The sequence below is a fragment of the Drosophila rhopaloa genome, unplaced genomic scaffold (assembly GCF_018152115.1).
Source record: "Drosophila rhopaloa isolate 14029-0021.01 unplaced genomic scaffold, ASM1815211v1 contig_2, whole genome shotgun sequence".
Classification (NCBI taxonomy): Eukaryota; Metazoa; Arthropoda; class Insecta; order Diptera; family Drosophilidae; genus Drosophila; species Drosophila rhopaloa.
The window spans coordinates 14,321,988-14,347,828 of NW_025335083.1; the positions used below are offsets into that span (position 1 = coordinate 14,321,988).

The following is a 25,841-nucleotide window of genomic DNA, read 5'->3' on the forward strand; positions in this document are numbered from 1 at the left end:
CATTTGCTTGCGTTTTTGATTCTCATTATAAATCTAAGACTTATCTTTGTCCCTAGCATCTAGAAACATTTACTGCTCTTTAGCCTATTTTCATATCCTTGGTTAATTGTTTTTGTCCTTTATTCTATATACATAAAAGTAAATTTTTACATTCTTAAATATTTCCTCTCTATAATTTTATAACTATAATTGAAACCATATCGAAATAAAAGGTAAAATCAAAGTCTCCTTCGAGTTGTTTAAAAATGTAATGAGCATAAATTAGGGAAGACAACTTTCACAACACGATTTGATTACAGAAATCTTGGCTCATGCATTTTAATATTATATGTTTATATATTTGCATTATTTGTTTTTAACATTTACACCAATTTATTTTATTTTGTATTTACATTTTTATTGAAACTTTTTAAATTTGAGTATTTATTTATAAATCATTCAACATTTATTATTATAATTTTTAAAACGCAATCTTGCTTAATATAATTGTTTATTTTACATTTTTGCCCTTTCTTTCTTTTAAATTTAGATTACCCATTGCATTACATTGATTTATTTTCAAGGTAAAGGAACTATTTACCGCTGGATTTTTGTTGGCCAAAAATTTTAAATAATCGTTTATTTTCTTTCAGTTTTAATATTTCCAAAATTAGAGTTAAATAAAAATGTTTCCTATTCATTTTTGTTTGATCTATGTGTTCGTGGTTTTCTACAAACAAATGATTGCTTCAATAATTAATTTTGCATTTAATTTCCACAACCGTAAAAAGTTCCTTTCTGTACAGTGGATGTTATTTCATATTAATTTATTATTATATTTACACACATTGACTTAATGCCGTAACATTTTTCCAAAGAGAGAAGACAGTTCACTATTTATTTGTATTACTTTAGCTTGTGTTGTTTACAATGCTTAAACTTTCAAAAACACACTTTAAAATGCACTACGGTACCCGAAAGCTAAGCTCAAGTGCAGTCTAAAGTTCAGCTTGCTGTTCACTGTGCACATTTTCTTATATGTATCTCTTTTCGTTTATTTTTTTGGTGAATATGTTTAATGCTTGATATACATACAACGTAAGAGCTTTTAAGTACATGACAAATACTTGACATACTTTTTGTGTTTCAGTGTCTTAAGCACATGCATTCTTCACCCTGTACGAAAATTCCCAAATTAACTGTGCATTTTCTGTGTTTTTTCAGCGATTTGGTTTTACGTCTTAGTTTTTTTTTAATCTTTTATAAATAACAGTCAGGGATATTTCGGCAATAATAAAGAATTAAATATAAAACAATTTTGCATTGAACATTAACTTAGTTAAATTGCAAAAGATGATTATGAAAATGAGGAAAACTCTTTATTGTCAGTAAATTTGTAATGCTTAGATAACTTTGGCTATCTGAGTCGCAAATTTCTAAATAAAGTAACAATCAAAAAATGATAATAAGCGTATTATTATTTAACAAAGAAAATATAACTTATAACTCAACTTATAAGACCTCATACGTTTTTCAGAATAATTGTAAGATTTATATAACAAAAATATAGTTTTGTGATTGCAACGTATAGGGTATCCGCTATTTTATTGGTTTCACCATATGTCATATTTTCCCCCGACTTAACATTAATTTATTTCCTGTTATTATTCATCGATTTCATATCTACTTGCCGGGTATACTTTCAATAATTAAATACGTCGCCTTTCTGCACTTTCCCTGACCTTATGCATTTAACACTTAAGAGCTACGGCCAAATCGATTTATGCAGCTGGCTCATGCAATCAATATGAGTACGAATGTATATTAATTATGCCCTTCAACAATTCGGAGGTGAAAAGAAGAAAAGGGCAGTTTTTCTGCACGGTGGCGAGCACCTTAAGCTACTTTCGGAAATGGATTTCATCATCAATTCGGCATCAGCACGCGCTCCAACGCGACTGCATCATCGCATCCACATCCACATTCACATCCATCGCCTGCGATTTCTTTTGCCGCTTTTGCCGCCGCCGAGTCATCAATAATCGTTGATCCGGCCAACTGGCCACGCCCCTTACACCCCTAACGCCCCCCACAAGTGTCGCTGACAGCCGCTTAATGCTGCTCGCAACTCCTTTTCCAGCGGCAGCAGCGACATCTGCAACATCAGTAGTTGCTGTTGCTGCTGCTGCTGCTGTTGCTGTTGGTGTTGGTGTTGCTGTTGCTGTTGTTATTGCTGTTATAGTTGCCGTTGCTGTTGTTCTTGCTGTTGCTGTTACAGTTGCCGTTGCTTTTGCTGTTGCTGTTGCTGTTGCACTCGTGCTGCCAATATTCGCATCACCATCATCATCATCGCGATTCTGAGCTGGCATCGCCATTGCCATTTGACAATTATAAAAGCATTTGACGCCCGATGCGGATGTTGCCGCTTTTGAAGCTGTCACATCGATGTTGCTGCTGTGATGCTGCACCTTGCCAGTCGCCGGCTTTGTGTGTTGGCAGTTGATAATTTGATGGGCCAGCGGCCCTAGCAGAAGAAGAAGAGCAGCCGCTCCACCGCCCCCACAGATCCAGTGCCACGCCCCCGCCAACTGCCTGTTGATGGGGAGCTTTGTTAGCTGCGATGGCCAGAATTGCCAGAAGATTTCGTGTGCAGCTGTCGAGGCGCCCGATGCCTTGTTATCCGCTGGAAATAGAGAGATACAGACAGGTGAGTGCTGGTGGGTAGGGTACAAAAAATACCCTTTGCCATTCAAGGGGGACCTCTGTTTTTCACCTTTGATGCCTTTGTGAAAACTAAAGATATAAGTGGAAGTTTGGCCTAAAACAGACTTTCACAGTTGTATTTGTTAAAGTTATGGACTCTGGAAGTCCAATTTTGGGTCACTTGTGAAAAAAGTCATTAAAACTTAAAAAAAACTAACATGAAAATGGGTTGAAAATTTGATCAACAGTAAAATGACTAATTTGAATGGTACTTTTTAGAGAATGAAATCACAAGTCTTTGGAGGTATGTCACTTTAAAATCTGATTAAATTTGGTAAAGTTATGGCCTCTGGAAGTCCAATTTTGGGTCAGTTTTTCTCAAGTCACCAAAAACTTACAAAAAACTAACATGAAAATGGGTTGAAAATTTGATCAACAGTAAAACGACAAATTTGAATGCAGATTTTTAGAGAATGAGATCACAAGTCTTTAGAGGTATGTCACTTTGAGATCGGATTAAATTTGGTAAAGTTATGGACTCTAGAAGTCCAATTTTGGGTCAGCTTTTCACAAGTCACCAAAAACTTACAAAAAACTAACATGAAAATGGGTTGAAAATTTGATCAACAGTAAAACGACAAATTTGAATGCAGATTTTTAGAGAATGAGATCACAAGTCTTTAGAGGTATGTCACTTTGAGATCGGACCCAATTTTGGGTCAGCTTTTCACAAGTCACCAAAAACTTACAAAAAACAAACATGAAAATGGGTTAAAAATTTGATCAACTGTAAAACGACAAATTTGAATGCAGATTTTTAGAGAATGAGATCACAAGTCTTTAGAGGTATGTCACTTCGAAATCGGATTAAATTTGGTAAAGTTATGGACTCTGGAAGTCCAATTTTGGGTCAGCTTTTTACAAGACATCAAAAACATACAAAAAACAAGAGAGAACGCTATAGTCGGGTGCCCCGACTATCAGATACCCGTTACTCAGCTAAAGGAAGTGCGAGGGAGATGGAGATAGAAACTTTGATCACGCATAACTTTTTAACGAATGGTCCGATTTGAAAAATTTCTTCTACATTTCGATAGGTATTAATAAACACAATAAAACTGCATTTTTACTTTTCCGAAATATTTAAATTTTTAAAATCGTATATAAGCGATTGTGGGCGTTAAAGGGGGCGTGGCACCATTTTGAAACAAACTTGCGCTGCGTAGGAACTTCTAAAATCTACATGCAAAATGCCAATCTTCTAGCTTTTATAGTTTCCGAGATCTCAGCGTTCATACGGACAGACAGACAGACAGACAGACGGACAGACAGACGGACAGACGGACAGACGGACAGACGGACATGGCTAAATCGACTCGGCTAGTGATCCTGATCAAGAATATATATACTTTATAGGGTCGGAAACGCTTCCTTCTAGCTGTTACATACTTTTGCACGAATACAATATACCCTTTTACTCTACGAGTAACGGGTATAACTAACATGAAAATGGGTTGAAAATTTGATCAACAGTAAAACGACAAATTTGAATGCAAATTTTTATATGACGTCAAAAACTTAGTACGTTTTCAACTTGAAAATGGGTCAGAAAATTGATCGACGTTAAAATGACAAATTTGATTACAGATTTTTAGAGAATCCTTTTTTTTTTATTATAAACTTATTTTTTTCTTGAAAGTATTTATAAAGGGGCAATATAAAAGTGACCCATTTACAAAATCGTATTCTTTATGCTAACAAAAAATAAATGCAAATCAAAAATTATAGATTATACCTTCGAGAAATGTTTGTACCTCTAATAAAACCTTTTAATTTGGTGATCAAATATGTGTTTAAATATAATTAAGTTTTCATCCAAAGCCTCTATTCCATTATACAAATTTTTGGAAAGCTATGCGCAGCATTGTAACAAACTTGCGTAAGATGCAGAGGGCAATACCAAAAAAATTCCATTTTCCTACAAAAAAAAACAAGATATTCAACCAGACTGGTTCCCTTGTGTGAGTGGGTGTGTCAACATTGCATTTGCATAAAGTTCAGAGCGGAATGCAGGCAAGGAATCGGAACATGCAATCTCCCCATTTCTCCTACTTAATATCGAGGGTGGGTTGCAAACTTCCGTTTTAAGCTATGCTTTGGGCGCTGTGGCCAAAATATTGTTGCATACGTTGATATTCCGCTGGGTTCCGTTTGCATTCCCCATCGCGTTCCATCGGTAAGCCAGTGAACTCAATTTTAAATACAATTTTCAGCTCAATGCGTTTACACACTTGTTATTCCTGGTGTTGTCGTTACTTGGTGTTAAGTAAATGTTGCCGCTAGTAAGTGGCAAGGAGGGAACCGCAAAAGGAAGTGAATGAAAAAAGAATATACATAAAGGTCACCCCCATCATTTTTGCCAGAGGCTTCCAATCACGATTCCGTCCTGCACAGTCTGCCGCAATTCCGCGACAATCTTTCATGTCTAAACTTAGTTTATAGCAATTTGATTTGCCCGCCATCTGATTCGATAAGCCTGCTTCTTGCTCCTGGTTGTTAGCAGTCTGGAGGAATGTTTATGCAGCACAATTTTATTTACATAATTTACATTGTGTGCCCGACATCGACAGGATGCAGTGGGCCGAACTAAGTGGGATTCAGTCCATCTCTGCTGTTTGCCGAAGGCTTTGCCTTCCATCAATGTGAGATAGGATCACTTAAACATATCGTAAGTGCAGGCAGATCTTTTTTATTTGGTAAGCTATTGAATTGGATATTTATTTATATCGAGACTTAAAATCTAAGAAAACTAAACAAATAATTGGATTGGCTCTCGGCTAACGATAAGTAACTGCATTTGTGTATATGCAGTACAATAAGAAAAATATTTGTTTTGTTAAATCTTCAAAAATAGGTATAAATACTCAATAAATGTAAGTGAAACTTTCTTTTACTTTTGTGAACAAATTTCTAACGAGTAAAAGGTCACTTGTCGGGGCTAAAGAGTTTTTAGGGTTTTTATTTTGTTAAAATAGTAATTCTTTAAATGATTTTCATAGTATCAATACCTATGGAAAACTAAACTTCTAATTAAGGACTTTTTACACATCGTGGTCTGGTTTGATGGCAAGATTTTATTCAGATGTCCTCCTTTTCTAACACAAAGTACTTACCCGAGTAGTAAGTCAAATAGGACTCGTTGTGATCCTCATAGCCGCCCCGTTCGCCATTGGTGTGGTCCTCGAGGGGATAATTGTTGATGTCATACGATCTGCCCGAGGCCATTATCCTGGGACGGTCCTCCTCGATGACACTCTCCATTTCCTCCTTGAAGATGTCAAAGATATTGGCCGTGCACTTGAGCTGACAACGGGAAATGGAGAACAGAAGCGGTCTTTATTAGAATCTCAACTGGTGCGGATTGTATTTGTATCCTTACCCTCATCTGGCTCTTGAGGAAATGTTGATTGGTGACCATGAAATTTATGGCACTCGTCACCGATTCCAGGGTGCTGTTCTCCCGCCTCTCCGTCTGATAGGTCTTTATGTGGTGCGGTGGCACCTGCAACAAAGGGATCGAATAATGTCAAGTGGCATCTCGAATTTGCAGCGAAATCAATTTGTATATATTCAGCAATCCTTTTGCGATGAAGTGGCCCTGGTCCGCAATATGAAAGCGAAAACTATTCCCCGAAAGCTGACACTTTGGCCCGAAAAATAAAGGCGACCACGCCAGAGCGGCTCAGGCAAATTTATAACTTATGAATGATGAATAGATTTACGCTTGAGTGATTAACTAGAGCAGATGATGGTGATGCTGATGCTGATGCTGATGACGACGATGATGGGAAGGATGGCGAGGATGGCAGGAGCCAAAGGACATGGGTGAGCTGTGTCGAGAAGACGAGGCCACTTTGTTTGCGGTGAGTTTAGTTTGAAGTGCCTGGCAGATACGATGCCCAGGCCCCAAGCCACCCCACAACCACCCATAAACCACCCACGCCACCCCATCACCCACAGCTGACAGCACACATGATGATGGGTGGTGGGTGAGTGGTGCTCCTGTTGAAATGCGCTCGTTAGCTAAAAGATCAAGTGGCCGCACCCACTGCATGGCCACCCACAGTAGGCAACACTCAAGTGCTGTTTGTGTTAGTTTTCCCTGCTTTATTTTCGCATATTTATAAATATGTTTTTTTTTTTTTGTGCTGAGTTGCTTGTTTCGATGACGATTAAATCCGAAACTTTTGCATTTTCAAATTGCAATTTATTTATTCTTAGTTCGGATTAAAACAAAATATTTGTTTTTTGTTTAGTGATTTTACTTCGTCGCTTTGTATTTTTTATGAAAATAGTGTTGATACTCGTTAAACATGAATATGATTTAAACAGACAAGTATTGAGAATCCTTAAAACGTTTTTATGAATATACTTTTAGGTGCCAACCTCTTATGTATATCCAAAATAAATACATGTAATTAAATAAAACTGCTTTCCATATACTTAATTTAGTATTACTGAGCAGTTTTTCTCTTTAAATTAATGTTTTGCAGACAGATTAGAATCATGAATCTTTAAGGCCGTGAAACCCACTTCATTTACTTTGGAGTTAAACACTGACTAAATCCAGCCAACTTACAACTTGATCTCTCACCTACAAAAGCACACACAAAGGCCGCAAATTTGAAATATGACTTGGAGGGCCTTCGTGACATTGACAACGCATTTACTATACTCCAGCCGCTGCCAGCAGGTAAATGTAACCCTCTGTCTGGCCTGGTCTGGTCTGGTATGGGGGGCAAACAATAACAATAACACCAGCCAAAAGTCTGGGAGAAAGGCCGTAATGTTCTCTGGGCCGCCATAAAAAGCGGCAGAGAAAAACTAGCTGACAACCTAAACGTTTCTTGAAAAACCGAACGCAAAATGCCAGGACATGTCAGGCATCCTTGCAGCCCAGCCCCGCATCACACCTGTGCAATCATGCGGAGAGGTATGACAGCAGCTGGGCGCAAACTGGCAGGAGGCAGTGTGACCTCCGGTTTGGAGTCGACAGTCGACAGTCGACTGCTGTGGTTGCGGCCATAAAACATCCAGACAAGCCCAGCCCAGTACAACCCATCCGGGCGAAAGCGAATGGCATAAAAACTGACGGCATATCAAAAAATGTATATAGCCGAAGAAGAAAAAGCGGGCAAGAGAGTGTGGTTCTAGGCAAATATAAATGCCAAAGATGGGCCTGCAAAATGGAAACGCCGCACTCACAGGTGCCAAAAAGTATGCAACAGACGAGAAATGAAAAATCGCACACTAAACGCAAAAAATTGCAAAACCAATGGCCACGTTTCACCTGCATTTTCGTTTTTTTAAACAAGTTGATTGATCAAATGCGAGGAGGCAATTAAAGAGTTTACTATTTAATGTACTTCGATTTGAAAATGTTCAAATAAAAGCAAATGTTTTGATAGCTTAACCCGAGTGTTTTTAAATCGTGCTCGCCCAAATTTTAAAAAGCCTTTTAAATTATAAACGATATTGAAGTCCGGATAAGCCATAGACTTTTGCCAATGCAATTAAAATCTGTATTAAAAACTACCAAGGTAAAAAGATATTATTTTAAATTTCAGCACTTTTTCATACATCTGCAGAAAATTAGTGCACAAATTGCGAATGTCTTTTAAATTGGGAGTGCACGTATTTTTGGGTTTTTGTATCTATATTATGTTAACTTGTATATTTAGAACTCAGTTAATTAGTGAAATTATAAAATTAAGATCCAATAGTCTACATATTATTTAAAAAAGGCTGTGCATCGATTTGTTTTTTACTGTACATTTAAAATATTTGTTGAATATCATAATTCTTTTTATTTTTAATTTATAAGTATTTATTTATTTAAATGACAAATTTATTTAGATATTATTGGTATTTACAATAAGTATTTACCATAATGCCTAAGCACATTTTTAATTTTAATCAATTTAAATCAAATTGTAATGGTAATCCCAGCTTTTTAATTTGGGAGAGCACCTAGGCTCCAATAAACTTGCATTAGCAAACCGATTTCGCCACTCAAAGTGCATTCGAACACACAACCAAGTTTCAGCCCCTCTCTTAACCAACGACTAATTGAAAAACTGGCGGCCCATCAATTGAAGGCGATCAAAGACCTAGGTTCACCGTTTTTCGATTGCCTGCTAATTGAAGGGCGGATGGGGGCGGAATGGGCGTGTCCGGCTGTGGATAACAGTGGTAAACGAAACCAAAACTTACCACAATACCATTAATAGTCCATGTCAAATTAGCAGCCGGTTTCGAGTATTTAATTGAGCAATTGCCGTCGACCAAATCGCCGATGCGATAACGTGCCTGTATCCCGGTAACCACAGTGTGCTCTTCCGGCAGCTCTGCAAAAAGTGGGCCAAAAGAGAGGGCCAGTCGTTAGCCAAGGAATGGAAATGTAAAATTAGCCGAAAAGGACGAAGCCGGTGGCAGGCTCAAATAGATTTGTTCTAATTAATTTGCTTGCCTCGACCGCCGGTTCCTTCCCTTCCCATTAGCCCATTGCAATTCTTAACGCTATATCTTTTTTTGATTTCTACGTTAAGGTTTTTTTCTTTTGTTTTTTTGGTTTTTCACTTACCAACCACCTCCATTTCGCCGGACACCATGGCCGTTTGGAAAGTGGGCGCCTCCACGGATATTTCGCATGTAAATTTTCCCGAAATATTCAGCGGCACCGACTGCAGAACGACGTGGCTCTGATTCGAAAGGTTGCGCTGCAAAGGAGAAAGCGAAGGGAGAAAGTCAGCGGCGGGGAAATGAAGAACGTAATAAAAATTAGTTGGTTCAAAATTGGCTGGACGCGGTGCATAGAAATTGAATATAACCAGCGGCGGCGAGTGAAAAGTGAAAAAGAAAAAAGAAAAGGGATAGGAAAAATATGAAAATGTTGTCTTGGCTGTGAATGACGAAAAGCACAGCTGCTGCTGCTGGTGAAAGATTGCCTGATGGAAAGTGAGTGCAAATTGAGGGCATAAAGGTGAAGGGTTGATTTTAAAGCTGAAGTGCTCATCTCCATTTGATTAAGATTTTCTTTGACTCAAAGCTACTTGACACAGTGTTAAGAGTAGCAGCTGTCTTTTGAATCCGAAAAGTAATCCTTATTCCTTTCTCTTAAGCTTCTAATAAGATGAAAGTAAGAAGCATAACTTGACCCATCTGAAGAGCTCATTCAGCGCCCATTTTACGCCGATTTTCAAATGGACAAAAATAAAGTATTCCATACGCTTATATCTTGTATTTTACAAGGAACTATAATAATTTTTTCGACCGTGGGAAATTAAGAATTCTTAAAATTAAAGAAAGAACCGTAAGAATTTGGGTAATTTATTTTATTTACAATTAAAATTATACATTTGTAGTTTTTATTTAGCCGAATATTTTCCATAAATTTTCCACATTTAAGCTCTTCAAAACGTAACTGGGTATTTTTCAATTTTATAACGCTTGTGAAATTTAATATTTCGAAGAGAAAATGAGGAAACCTCATATAACAATTCACTTAATAAAAATCAAATTTAATAAATTGCATTTAATAGTGTGCGTCATTTTCAGGATAAATAACACATAAAGGCAGTGGAGGGAATAAAATTATGTTGAGGAAGTGGTGGGTGGCGCAAAAGGTCATTGGTAGTTCCACAGGATCAATGGCTGAATGTTTAACCCAATTTGTTGCCGCTGATACCTAATTGGCCCTTGTGTATTTCACCGTTATAATTAAAGGTGGCTATTATACCCTTTCTACAGGTCCTTTAGGGTTCAATATAAAATATGTTTTAATATTTTAAAAGTTGCAGAAAAACTTTACAAATCAAGTGAATCAGACAATTATTTAAGCGTCAATCACTTTTTTATATCCCATCAAATAAAGATTATTTTAATCCTTTGCGTATATTATTATTATTCTATTTTTTGGCTACTCAAATGGAAATAATGTTCGAGATTAATTAATTTTTTTAGACTTGATTACACAAAATATTACTAAATGAAAAATTAAATATTTATAAAGTGTATTTAGAGAGTGGTTTCATGTTTGATGTTGTCAATTTTCCCCGAGGCCTTATGTAATCTGTATATATTGTTTTTTAATGAGCCGCAAGTCAATTGCCAGCGCGACTAATTGGCCACGCCCAACAACTCTTAACGGATCCGTCTCCGGATGGACTGGCATAATTACAACGGGCAGTGGGGCAAATAAGCCGGCAAGCGTCGTTATGAAAACGAATACAGCCGGGGTCCTGGCAATCAGCCATTATGGATATAATTTACACGCAACTGCAGTAACATGTGCGCGTTATGGGGACACTGTGTTATGGAGAATTATCCATATTCACAGCAGCGTCTGGGTGCTGTACTTACCTCGACATTGAGGCCACTTGTCATGGCGAAGACCTTCATCGCCGGATTCTCCTTGGGCGTGTAGCGATAAAACTCACGCTTGCCCTTGTACCATTTCACCGAATATAGAGTATCGTTTTCCATATCGTAATTACACGTGAACAGCGCATTGCTGCCACGTTTCACCGCCTGTGGTATCATTACCGACACATCCTTGAGTGCCACAATAAAATCTGCAAATAAAATGAGTTTGGTTTTAAGTGAAATAAGCCTGAAACTGCACGGTTCGTAAATATAAAGTGTATTTAAAAGTTATACGATTAAATGTACAATTTATTTTATATCTCTTTTGTAATCAATCGTTAAAAAGTTCACACTTTTAAATGCTTTTTTGAGAGCTTCTTAGAATTTTGTTTAAGGTTGTATTGTTCAAATTTTACTCAATAACAGCAATCATCAATATTGAATTAAGCTTTATTTACATATAATTAAATTCATATATTTCATTTTAAAACGCACTTGACTTTATTGAAATTTATTTATTTTATATATTGTAAATATTAAACATACAATATTTTTTTCTTTCCTGTACCAATTTGCACACACCATGTTTTTCGTATTCAATTTTTTGTACCTTGCCCAACAATAACCACTTGAACCCCATCAAAAAAAGGGCGGCAAGCCAGAAAGGTGAGTGGAAAACTGACCTTTTCCCCGCACCTTAGAATTTCGATTCGATGCTAACTACTATGCGAAACCTTCCTTTGAAAAGCGAGTGACCAGCTGACCCGACCGCTGCCTTCCATTCGATGTTTCAAATGACAACACAAAATGTTGCAAGCAAAGTAAAACCCCATCCAACCACCGATTTCTCGATTTGCTTTCTTTTCCCTCAACCCTATCATTTGACTACTGCACTTTGGGAGTGAGTGAGGGATTCAAAAACTGAAAAGAATTGAATGAAAGACTAAAATAAATAAAGTTTTAATTAAAAATTATTTAAAATACAATATATAATCAAATTATACAAGGAAATGTTTAACTTTAGCACAATAAAAATTGAATTATAAGAACCAAACTCATATAGGAAGAAAACAGAGTTACTTTCAGCAGTGAAAGTATCTAGCTAATATCAAATTTAAAAAACACATTTATGTATAAATTAGAATAAATTTTTAGTAAATAATAAATGATTTAAAAACTTGCAACTTAAATATTCCAATCTAAAAATAGGTCTAAAGTACATCCTGATTTATGTATTTACAAAATGTATCGCTCAATTTCATAAAACATATTTAATTAAAAACAATTTAAATTGTGGTCTTTCCACGATTAATTACGAACTGTTTCCAGTGCATGTTGTTTTTTGTTTCGTTGCCTCCGGTTTGTTTTTCTGTTTCTACCGGCACACAATGCTTTTGTTTCCCATATTGACCCATATAACGAGCGAGCATTTTGCCGTGCCCTGCGACCCGCACTTGATGTGGCTGCATTTATCGCAGGGCGAACTGAAATGTCCCCTGCACATTGTTGTTTAGCACTGACCACCGTCCGATTGCCAGATACCCAACTATCCAACTATCCGGCTGCTCAGATACCCGATCCCCGATCCCCGCCCCAAAAGAACCACAGCAAGAACAACAACTTTCCCTGCCATTTTATTTTGTTATAAAAAACTTTTACAATCTACGTTTGTTAAGTATTTTAACTGCTTTCCCTGGTCAGATGTGTGGGTCGCTACCTTTCCCTTGATATATGTGTGTGGCAATGCAATATAAACCAATGAAAATTGCAGGGGCAACTCTTCGTATCGTACACTTTCCTACCCTTCTATCCCCGGTGGGAGGAAGTTTTGTGTCTGCTTTGGGTGTTTATCTGTCAGTTTATGTTTACAAATGTCCACTTTTAATGGTTCACCATTTAACTGGAGGGAAGCCAACCTGCACAGAACTCAGCAAAAGTTGAGTTTGGAGTCTGGAGGGAAGCTACTCCACGACATGCTTTATCATACATATTGCTATGTTTTGTTGTGTGACTTTTTATACTTCTACGTCAGCTTCGTCTTCTCTTGATTTCTTTTATTGTTGCTATGGCTTCTATAAGCCATTTGAAATGACTATTTTTCTGCTACCGTAATTACTAACGAGTGGTATTAACTTTCAGTTGAATTAATTACCAAAGAATTTTTATTTCATTAAGCTGAATCATGAAAAATGTTTCGTTATATCTGATTTGAAATTTATCTTTTAATGAACTGTTATTTTATTTGGTTTATTAAACGCTGTTCATTATTTGCTGCTAATTATTTAGTTTATTATATCCACCTGATTTTTTCAGCACCTAAAAACACAAAAATAATTCCCCAAAATAAATTGCTAAGCCCTGGTGGATCACACAATAAGTAGCTTTAGTTTAGGTGGCTTACTACAGCTTATTGCAAACATGTTTATAAATTTATGTTCTGGCTTACACTGGCGTTTTTATTGATTTTGCACACTGTTGAGCCATTGACCGCAACTTCAACGAATTTTGTAATTTGTAATAAAACTTTACAGACAAAATGCATTTAATTTGGGCACATTAAGTTATATTAAAAGCTGATCAAAAGTTAAGCAGCAAAACAAAGTGCCAGACAACACAGACAAACCAAACAAAAATAAGGTCTCCTCTAAGTTGGCTTGTAAGTGCTTCTCACACTTAAGAGAAGCCCCCGAAAATGTATTATTCTCCATATATATATGTATAAATAGCAGACTCAAAGCAGACTCCAGACCGAGACGCGACCACAGAACTCGACCAGAAAAAAGAAAGGCACAACGGGAGGAACGACAGCCAACCGATGACGACGACGGGTATTGTAACTGACATGCCTGTCAACACTGTAGCCATTGCCAGGACCTCGACCATCACCCGAAACCCACGTCCTGCCCCATCCGTCTACCCACTTTGCAGTCATTTCAACTTTGGAATTTCAATAAGAGCCTCGGCGAGTGAAAATGCCGCAGGTGGTAGGCACACAGAGTGTCGGGACGATGGGAAAACCAAGTTGCCGGCTGGCATAAAGAAAGGCAAATAAACCAGAAAAGTAAATACATAAATTAAAAGTGTAAAGGCGAAAAATGTTTAATTCGCGAATGGATGCGTTGGGATGTACTCAAATGGAATGGATTGGCTGAAGGACTGAAGCGTAAATATATAGGACTCATTATAATAAACCCATTCCAAATAAATATAAGGTGTGGACTAATGGAGAATGTTATAGAAATTAAAATGATTTCATATTATTTTGGAGTTGTTGTACTACATTTTGAATCACTATTTAACCTTTTTAGAAGACTTAAGTATCAACTAACAAACCACTCTCACATTTTAGTTGTAATAAGAAAACATCTAGCACGTAATAAAGCTTTGCTAATCATTTAATTTATTTATTATTCGATTTAATTTGGAACTTCTAGTTTTAATAGTCATTTTTTAAAAGTTTTTAAACCTTCGAACTTCAGCCTCTACATCATTTTGCCAAAGTCAAGTTCCAAAAGTAATGCGTTTCAGTTCTTTTTTAAGCCAAATCTAACTGGCCATTTTTCGCCCAGCTCGAAAACCCATTACTAGATCCCAGTTTTTCCTACACTTTTCGCCTTCACTCTGTTAGTCCAGGCTTTTGGTTTATTTTTCAAACAATTTTTTATCATCAGCTGTCAATAGTTCAGCCAGCTGACCCATCGAAAGGAGCAACCCAAACGAAAAATAAGCCAGAAGGAGATGGGTGCGGGACGGGAGGGGAGTGAAGGGAAAGAAATCATTACATAAAAAATGTTTTATGTTTTGCTATTGCAACTTTGACCAGGCGGTGTATGAGCGTTGCAACTACAACAGCTACTACGAAAAGGGGTAAAATTATTTGTTTTTGTTGTGTTACATGCTCCGTGGCTTTGGAAGTAGTCCAAACTTGCACGTATAAATACATTTTTGATGCCGACTTTGTTGCTCTTGTTGTTTTGCAGTTTCATTGCTTGCCATAAAAACTAAAAAATCGACAAATAGAAATAAACGCATTTTTATATGTATCTGTATTTATGAACCCCATAAATATGTCAAATAAATTACGAAACAGTCAAAATATTGTGCCATGTTTGTGTTGCCAAAAGTGTGTTTGTGTTTATGTGTGAAGTCATATATGACTATTGGGCCACATTTATAAAATCTATTTTTAGGTATAAATTTTGTACTGAACTAAGCTTTACTTTTGGCTTTAATAGATATGTATTGTTCTAAAAGACGGAGAACTAAGATTTAAAGAAAACATTTTTAGAAGACATGGATGCATTAAATATATACAAAATATTCAGATAGTCATATTAATTATTAGTTAAAATAGACTGGAGTTGTTACTATATGAATATCTTTTATATTTCTTTCATATTAAATGATTTTAAATTCATAAATATGTTACTTATCAGTTTTAGTAACACCAATAAGCTTATTTTATTGATTCCATTTTATTTATTTTATATTACTTTCCGTTTATTTGAACAAACACAAATGGAGCATTGCTTATTCAGCATTTGATACTCAAATTTGAAAAGCCCAAAACAAAAACCTCTATCTCTAAAATTGTCCGCTAATTTGGGTTTTCTCTTTTGTTTGTTTTCTGTTTTGGTTTTGGGTTGTGTTTTGTTTTCAGAGTGTCATAAAATTTTGTGGCCAACGTTTTGGACCCCAATGACAAAAAAAAAAAGCAAACGAACAAAGCTCAGCCCGCAGACAATTTCATTAGGAGGGAAGTTAAAAAAAATTACTCACATTATGAGATACTCAATGGCAGCAAAAAGGGGGGCCAAAGCCTAGAAATGAGGGTGACCAAAAGCAGTAAAAAGCGAAAACCAAATGCAGAGTTTCGCAGTTTTCGGCTTTTACCAAAATGTTTGTCACTGCAATGCACAGCATTCACATATATGTGTGTGTGTGTATAAGCAAAGGACACTTTGTCCTGTTTTCACAGGGGGAAGGGGGAGGGGCCGGGCCGGGGGTCATTTGGGCGCTCTATGCGCTGGGGCTATTAAATAAACATGCAAATTATTGCGCAATTTTTGATTACGATTTTTCAACACGAGCCAACCACCGCCAACGACAACAACAACAACAGCGCGTCTCTTCTGCATATTTGTATATGTAAATCGAGCCACTGCCCGATACACCACCCTTCACCCCCCTGCACCACCCTGCACCCCCCTGCAGCCCCCTGCACCCCGTGGTTTCATCCTGCAATCTTTGCATGCATTCAACACTCAACGCCTATTTTGCATACAAATTTTATTATTATTGTATTGAATTGAAGCCGCGACAATGGCGGCAGACTCCCACTTTTGTGTGTGTTTTGTTTGGTTTTTCGACACTCTGGTTTGGCGAATTCTTTTTTTTTTGGGAATTATGTTAAATGAAAATCTGTGCAATTTTTAGCATGACACTTGTCCATTGTCATGTTTTTTCTTTATGTATTGTGCATCACTCGAAATTGAATATATCAGAATGCTTGTGAAAATAAAGGATTAAATATTTAAGTTACGATTTTGTCACAAGATACAAAATGGGGAATAATAAATTGGGAACACATATTTTTATACCCTAGCAGAGGGTATTTTAAGTTAGATAACTGTGAGCTGTGTGTGTATACTTGTTTCATTGCTTTTCTGGAAATCTGCTCTTTTCTACAAAAATGTATCTTATGTAAAGACTTCGATCTTAAATCCGTAGAAACATGCATTTACTTTTAATTGAAATTGTCTACTCTATTATTAACTAGCGCAAGTAAACGTGTTATCAGTGCTTAACCGGCACTTTGCCTCGGAATATAAGTCATTGTTAAGGGATCAGGTGAACAGGCATCTTAGGTAACTGCATGTTAATTGTTAATTATTGTAGACAACTCCTTATCTGTTATCAGAAGCAAAACAGGCACGTAGCCTCGAATTCAATGTCTTTGTAATATGTGTAAGTAAGCTGAAAAATAAGTGAAGCTAATAATTAATTGCAAGGCATCGCCAATACATCTTAAGCCTTCTAACATGGTCTTTAATTCAAAAGCACGGTGCCTGTTTGGGTTCTGATAACATACATATAAGAAAAGGAGTTTAAAGTTTGTGTGTATACTTGAACTTTATAATCTTAGGTTGTTAATGTAAAGGCAACCGTTTCTACTCAAGCTAGTCCCTCAGTTTTAAAGCTATCTGCTTGAAACTTTCCCAAAAGTTGTATTTCTATTGCTACTACCTGCAATAAGTCGAAACGAGCCGGATCGGGCGACTATATCATATAGCTCCCATAGGAACAATCGGAAAAACAAAAATTTCCAAAATATTATAACTTTGTTGTTTTTAATTATTTCTGTTGTATTTTGTATTATTTAAATATTATTAAAATACGGTTTTAATTAAATTAAAATTTGACAGCAATATCATATAGCTGGTCGATTTGTAATAACTGCAAGGGTATATAAACTTCGGCTTGCCGAAGTTTTCTTCCTTTTTTGTTTAAATATATATTAATAGAGGTTTAAATAAATTTTGAACAATAGTTCACCGTGCAGCTTTATTTCCATTCCATTTATGTGTGTTTAATTTTTCTCTGCTCTTATATTAATTAGCCATTTTTATTGTTTTTAATTGTATAATTTAAGTATTATGGCAATAAAATAAATATTCTGGCATTTCCTCCACTCAAATTTAAATCAAAAAATAATTTTAAGAGTAGAACAATGTACAGTTGGGCTTAACGCGAATTTATAAATTATTTCGAGCTTAAAACTGTTTTTAATATAATAAGAGAACCCAAACAGCTAACCAATAATCCATAAATTATAACTGTGAAAAATGCATCCATAAAATGTGTTTTTAAAAATATGCACAGATAAAATCATCGAAAATCAATCAAACAAAAGGAGGGCAGAGAAAAACTGGGATACTATTCGGGCATGTATTTGTCATGTCATTTTCAGCGGTCCTGAGGTGGGCGTAGGGGGTGTGGCCCTTACAAAGCTGGCCAGGATTCAGACGAAAGGACCCCGGGTTTGGCATTCATTGGAGATTTGCATGAGTGTCTGTAGTGTGTGGACTCGCAGGCGACCGCCAAAGCGTCGCCAAAAGCATCATCGCACATGGAAACAACAATGGCCCGACTTCTGACCCCGCCCCCTTGCTCCGCTCCTCCCATCATAAGGCGGTTCTTTAGTCGAAAAGAACTTTCCGTAAAAACTCATTTCCATTGATATGCAATGAGCTAAGGAAGGACAAGAGCGGTGGATGATGGCATTGTTATGAGGGGTCTCTGCCATGGATACTGTCGGAAACGTTTGTGCTTAGAGTTTGCGATTCTAGAATACCAGGTTTATTTTATATTTAACCACATAAATCTTCTTAATGCCTATTAATACATTTATTTGCGTTTCATTTTTTCTCCAGACTCAAGACTCTTTCTGGTAATTAAAAAAAATTTTTTTTTGATAGTTTGTTTTTTGCAAGTCTAAGTCACAAAAGTTTTATTAACATTTTAAATCCCTTAGAGAATTAATTGGTGTAAAATATTAAAGAATTTTTGCTGTGAAATTATAACATACAAATTTAAAATATAAACAAATTATCCTGCATCCAAGTTATTTAATTAATTTTATTTCTCGATACATTCTTCACTATTATTTTGAGCGCCATGGCCATCAAAACTTGGCTTGACTTTTCCAAACTTTTGGAAGATTAGGAAACATCAAGTAATTATGGTAGTTAACAAGAAAATATTTAATAAATTCTTTAACTCGCCAAATCATTTCAAGCTCTTCCCGGTTGCCATTTAAAAATTCTACTGTTGATCCTCCCCTTTGTGGAGCTCTGACCGACAAGTGCAGGGTTTAGAAGTGTGCAATGTGCCAAATATAAACATAAATGGTTTGCTGTGTGACAATTGGCTGGCGTGAGTGGGGTGTGTCAACTACCTGGTGGACAACAGTTGCTGAAAGCCCGCATGCAAAATGCATAGATACAAATATACTTTTTGTTTTTCGTCAGCAATCTTGCATGGCCAGCTGCAACTGCAGTTGATGGATCGATTTGTGTGGCCCTCTGAACCCCCGGCGCATTCCATCTAGACCGACTCGTCTCGTCGATTGTTGCATAAATTAAAATTCGTATTTCTTGTAAATATTTGCTGTGAAAAACGGTTTCCTCCATGTGTGCATAAAGAGTTTGAATTTCGAGTGGTTTTCCATGAATGCTTCAACGATTCGAAATGTTTGTGAATGTTCTATATGAGCACTGGATTTTCAAGAGATTAGAATATTGAAGGGACTAGAGAAGGGAACAACTACTGCTTGTAGACTCCAATAAACAATAAGAATAATAATGCCAAGCAATTTTAACCATGATAAATTTAAATACACATCCATGATGCTTTAAAAAACTCTTTTCGGCTTCGTACATTGTTAAAAAAATATTTCCAAAATCATACATATTTTCATTACTTTTAAAGAAAAAAAATTATTCATGCAAGTTTAAAAATATTTTTGTTAATGTTTTAAATGACAGCGATATGCATTCGATACCTTAACTCATGTGGAATTATAAGAGCAACAAAAATATATTCGTCGATTCCAATATATACATAGGTCCTGATTGACTGTCTATTGGTTTCGCGGCCTTATCATTTTTACATTTTATTTTTTTCGGCCCGTAAAGTTTTTGTTCCCTATCAAAGTAATTTCTTTTGCCATCCGAGAGTTTTCGACAATGACGGTAACTATATGCGATATATGCAATATACGGTTCTGTGTGTGTATAGATGCGAGCGGCTATGTTATTTCGCCAGACATCGGGCCGTCAAACAAACCAATTTTCACTGCTTTTCCAATAACGTGTCCCATGAACCACCACACCCCCCACCCACCGCCCACCTCGATCTGCTGTTAACTGTAAACTGCAAATTGTTGGTTTCCAGTTCTTTTTTTTGCTCTGACAGGACAAAGTGGGGTTTTTTTTTGCAGGGGAATCGTTGGGTTTTTGGTAACAGCTGCGCTGTTAAAAATCGAAATGAAGTCTGACTCTTTGGCCAGACTCCGAGCGTTCTTAATTAAGGCATTCTGATAGAGAACTCCATGGCCGACAATGGACAATAAAGGATTTCAACTTTTTGCTGCAGCCCGCCCACCTTATTGTTTCCCCTGTTGTTCTTCTTATTTTTTATCTCTTTTCTGTTAATGGACAGTTTTACCATTTGCGTATTGCCTAACCAAAAAAGAAAAAAAAAAGAAAAGGAAAAATGGGGGGGAGGAGAAAATGTGGGCACCAAGGTAAATATCGGGATGCCAGAGAGAGAGTCCCAAAATATCAATTTATCTTTAGTCCAGAGCTCAGGAGAATTGTGCATGCTTTGCATGAGAAGTGGACGTGGCTCCTGGGGCACGTAATGTTGCAATTTCTCAGTGAGGGAAAAACCCAGGGAAACCAGACCGGAAAACCTGCTGCCGTCGAGTGCCTTGTTTATGCAATGACGACGCATAAGTAGCAAGTTGATTTCGGTCCGGGGGCCTGCATTTCGCTATGGAAAAACTGTCTGAAACAAAATAAATTACAAAACAATGTTGCCGGGTGGAAGGTGAAAGGATGGAAGGCCACGCCCACCCAATGCCAAGTTTCGTGTGCAGTTTCAGTTGCTGTCTGCCATTTTCCAGCACCTTAGCATCACCATCATCGTTACCGTTGCCATTGCTTCTTGACAAGCTGGCATCTTCGGATCTGTGGGCACTATAATCTTAGGAAATTTATGTGAAAGCCTGGCAGGCGAAAAGCGAAAGTGAATGGGAATGAAAACCTTCGGTCTGCCGTTCCGTACATTTTATTTATGCCACTCAAATGGAGCTTTTGGGATTATTGATTGGTCTGGGGTTTGGTCTGATTGTTTGATATCAGCAGTGAAAACTCTGAAGATGCGTTGCGGAGAAAAAACAATTGGAGAAATTCAACTAGCAATAGTCTAAAATATTCATTTTAACAAATCTAAGCAAAGGACATTGTGGAAAATGAATAAACTTAAGAAGTATCTGGTGAATATTTTTTGGTTTAATCATTAAAATATGTTAATTTCAAATGTTTCACAAAAAAAAATTATCTGCCTGTTGTTTTAATAGCTAGTTTTATTATGCCAAAATATTATAAAACAATTCGACCTGCAGTTTATTCGAAATACTATTGCACTTTATATTGCATTACAACAAAATCATTTCTAGGTCATGTCAAACTTGCCTCCTTCAAAGGATGTTCAAACATTTACAGCAGCAACCACAAAAACTTGAATGTCCTTGTTTTTAGCATTTTAATTGATTGTAGCGAATTGATTTATAACAAGTCCGACTTGTTTGGCTTGCTCTCTGTCTTTTTGATATATGTAAATATTGTTGATTTATTGGCCGGCCAGGGTTATTTTCTAATTGTGTAAATGTTTTTGGTTTTGTTTGACTTGGATCATCGATTGGCCATATATCATCCGACCCCGGGGCTGAGTTGACAATATTCGCATTGATCAAAAGCCCAAATCGTAAATTTCAAAGAAACATTCCGCAAATGAGCTGTCAAATGCAAAATAGTCTAGCAGTCCACCTTTGGAAGATGAGGAATTGGCCATGTCCATATTACGCCCCCCAGAACCACATGTAAGTTCAAATTGGCCTTCGGTGTGGGAGTTCACTTTCGTTGCGAGGACCTTTTGACACAAGTCCCAGTTATCGTCCCATGTTTGCAGTTGGCATTTCGGACTGGTGTCTGTATTTGGCTTGGGTTTGGCTTTCGCTCTGCTTTTGTATTAATTGCTGTGACATATTTAAGTTCAGATTTTATTGTTCTCCATCCCTGGGCATGAGCTTTCCTTTTTTCTTTGTTTGCGTGCCAGAGTGTGTGTCTCCGTGTGGTGCCTCGGCCAAATTGATTGAAATTACTACTTAAGTCAAGCTACAAGTCCCCCCAAAGAAAAGGCAACTGGCAGCGGCAGCTCTGGTCATGAAGACAGTGCAGAGATGGCACAGTGGGGCAAGATTGTTACTAGACTTAGTAGTGGTGAGATTATCAATTATGTCATCAAACTACATATATACGTACTACGAATCTAAACATATGCTAAAGATTAAGCAACTAAATAACAAAATTAACACAGTAATAAATAACAACTAAATTTAAAATGTTTTACAAGATGTACTAATTAGATATTTATATGATACTTATTTATATTTAATTCCTCTTGTATTAAAAAACTCAGGATTACTAAAATAAAGAGGTAGATAGTCTGGACTAAAATTGTTCATTTAATGGCAAAACCAGAACAATGTCAAGTGTGTTTAATAATTAAAAAGTATTTATTAGATATTTATTTCCTCTTGTACTCAAGAACTCACCGTTCTTAAAATAAAGAGACGGATAGTCTAGACTGAAATCAAATATTCAACTATTGGCAATACCATATCAAAGTCAAGTGTATTTAATTACTATACTTTTCAATATTTTTGACATTAATTAAGCAAGTGTTCTTGTATGATTTTGAATATGGCTAATGGACGAAGCAGTTACTGACCCACTGTGCTACTGTAGATGGGGCTCCAGCTCATAGCTTTAGAGGACAGGCAGAACATTTCATTTGAAATCCACAAGGCGAAAGCCAGCTAGGATTTGTAATGAAGATATACAGACACGTTCTGAGATACAAACACGCACGGGGGAAAGGGATACAATCGCACACATGTCCGGCTCAAATCACTTAGTTTCACATTACAAAGCCATCCTGACGAAGGAGGCGAACTCCTTTCTGCTTGTGCGATTCCCCGCCTGATTCTCATCGAACATATAAATTAATGAATTCGATGCTTATCAATAGTAGAGCAACAACAGCACTAAGTCCGTCCTTTCTCCTATTAGTTGGACCCCGATTATGTTCGAGTGACTGAGATTTGCAGTGTCTTGTCTTGAACTTAAAGTCAACGCGGGGAACAAGACAAGTCCTCGGCGTTTTGGTCTCCACACATTTGTCTTGTTCGCATTTATTATGGCACATTCACTTGATAATAGACTTTGGCCCCTTCAATCATCCCATTGTTGTTTGGGCTTATCCCTTGGGGTTTTCCCCCCTGTCTTCCCAACCGTTTTTTCTCGGCGGGGATTTGTAATTTGGTTTTGATAAGGGCCAGAATGCTGTGCTTTAACTGATTCGCCCAGCGATTATCCACGAGTGGCGGTGCTCTCGAACCAAGTCTTTATTTTCGCATTAGGATCTAGTTGGATCTATCTTATAGAGTTCATTAGTCTTACCCTAAAACGCAGAAAAAACGGTTCGATACTTACAGATGTCATTATCAACGAGACTATTCCATCCATAAAAGCAATTCTTTAAAGTATTGCATTATACATATTTAAGATATTCGACCGATAACTACTGAACTAAACTGTTTGCTTTTCTAAGTAATTGAACTCTTCAGTTTGAGGCCCCAATGAAAACTGTTAAGAAGTAGCCTAATTAGAATGAATGGGCACTAGGCAAAATGAATCCACTACCTGCATCGTACACCTTATAAACTGCTCTTCGGAAACCAAAAAAGGGCAATAACGATGGCTAATCGAAGTCTAGAAGCCCAATGGCCCATTCATAGTGATTTTAAAATGCAGTTATGCATGATTCTGTTGCAATCGCAAGCAAAATCGGAACAGAGGAAGACCAGTGTCGACTGGCAACCATTTCTGGAATGGAAACTGAAACTGGTATGGGCATATCCTGAGTCTTGGCAGCTGAATAAAGGCAGAATAGATGGTCTCCTTTGAGCTGGCGGGAAATCCAAATCGGATTCCCATCAATATGCAATAAGTGGCCTTGGATTGGCCATATTTGATACCAAACGGTCGTCCCAGTCGAAAGGCGAAACAGAATGTATGCTTTAATGAGCTTTACGGAAGAAAACACAAGGTAACCAAATGTCACTTTTTTCTCTGCAGACCAAATGGCACTGGATTTTGAACCGATGTAAGTGATATATAAAGCGGAGCAAATTATTTAACTAGAATTGTTAATCGTCCGCCGGAAATAAGTAACATAATTTATATAAATTTAAATAATTTTGAGAAATTTTATGTAAAAGTAAATGTCTTTATGAAATATTTATTTATTAATTTTTAGAAGTTGTTCACAAATTAAATTCGTAACCGATGAATGAAGAAATTAAAGTGATTAACGTGATCTTTTTTAAATGTCAATCTCTGAATAATAATTTTAACGAATTCTCATTTTAATTTGTTATCCAAAAATCAATTGTCAGAGCAATAAAAGTGGGCTTAAGATTGTGTGGCTATCTTCATATGAGCTAGTGTTAAGGAAACAAACAAAGTTTAATGCCTTCCTTAATTATTTTTCCCTGTGCAGTCACATTATTAGTTCGTTGCCCCAAGAACTTTGTCGCTGATTGATTTTCCACCCCGTCCAAACACAAAACCGAACATTACCAAGGAAAACTTTCTTCGAACTGCCATAATTTCTTAATCTACATCAACTGTTGACAGTTTTATTAAAAAAATGTTCGCATCTGACATGCCAAATGTGAGCAAATGAACAGGAAACGGAAGCTATACGACAAAAGCAACTCAAAGTGGAGCAGCCGCGGAGCAGAACAGAAAATAAAATAAAGCGAAGGAAAGAAACCCGAAAACAACTCAAAAGATGTGTAAATTTGTTCGCCGAAGACAGGACGAAGGGCAAGTGCCAAATGTCACTTGGATTTGTGGTGGCTAGCAGCGAGAAGTATCGAAAAGTATCCCAAAAACCCCAAGGAAAAATGTCTCGAAGAGAATCCAACAGCCGTGGCTGCTGTATCGAAAGTAGAAATGAGAAAAGTTTTCGGCCCCAGAGGGTGGTGGTGTATGGAACACAGACCGATGGCATTTATTTTATATTTGTAGCAACTTTTCCAGGGGGTGAAATTTAGTTTAGTAATCAAAGCAAGAATTTTTCGATGGGGTGGCCTTCGAAATCGGCCCCCAAAAAATTTGTTTGTTTTCGTGCAAAGGCATAAAGAACATCATAAGGGAAGCAGGGAAAAAACAACAACCGAAACTAATGTAATGGAAATTTCGAAATTATTGAAAATAAATGAAAGCAAATAAATATTCCGAGGGCATTTTATGGCCAAGGGAGCGACGGCATCTCAGCAAGGCGATGGACCAAGGCGTTGGCTGTTTTTATCATCATTGTTATCTTGAACAAATAAAGGTTTTACCGGCCTAAGGTTACTCAGCTGGATTACAACATTGTTTTTCTTATTTCAGGCAAAAGTATTTCATATTTAAAACCTCTATGCCTTCAGTCTTATAAACTGCCATGTGGTGGCAAATGATAAATTATTATTATTCTATATTTATTACTTAAGAGATTGAACGTAAATTAAAATATCTAACTCATTTTAGATTTACAAAACCCTCGGGAAAGTGTATTTTAATTATTGCCTTGGTTCCCTGATCTCGGCTAATTTCTCGTTTCATGTCCTGCTTAATGGCGTGTAAGAGTACAAATTGCCTAGATTAGTGCCTAAATTAAAAGTGAAATTGAAATAAATTAAAAATTTGCCTACACACACACATTTGCCAGTCGTGAAGACCCAGAGAAGAAGATTTTAAGGGCCACTTAGACTACTTTTTTCTCACAGGCGTTAAGAAATATTCTTAATGGAATTTATGAGGCTTTCTGAAGAGTCT

The 25,841-nt window shown here is 36.8% G+C and overlaps 1 protein-coding gene across 1 annotated transcript in view; it reads right to left on the bottom strand.

Annotated features, from left to right (window-relative positions):
• Positions 1 to 506: 506 nt before the first annotated feature.
• LOC108039701 overlaps positions 507 to 25,841 on the bottom strand; it is a 47,955-nt gene continuing 22,620 nt past the window's right edge. Inside the window, exons 3-9 of the mRNA XM_044460141.1 lie at positions 11,104 to 11,315; positions 9,326 to 9,461; positions 8,956 to 9,089; positions 6,122 to 6,244; positions 5,856 to 6,045; positions 2,270 to 2,662; positions 507 to 2,161 (exon numbers count right to left, since the gene is read on the bottom strand). Coding sequence (XP_044316076.1) covers positions 1,917 to 2,161; positions 2,270 to 2,662; positions 5,856 to 6,045; positions 6,122 to 6,244; positions 8,956 to 9,089; positions 9,326 to 9,461; positions 11,104 to 11,315 — 1,433 coding nt within the window. The 3' untranslated portion in view covers positions 507 to 1,916. The remainder of the gene's footprint in view (positions 2,162 to 2,269; positions 2,663 to 5,855; positions 6,046 to 6,121; positions 6,245 to 8,955; positions 9,090 to 9,325; positions 9,462 to 11,103; positions 11,316 to 25,841) is intronic.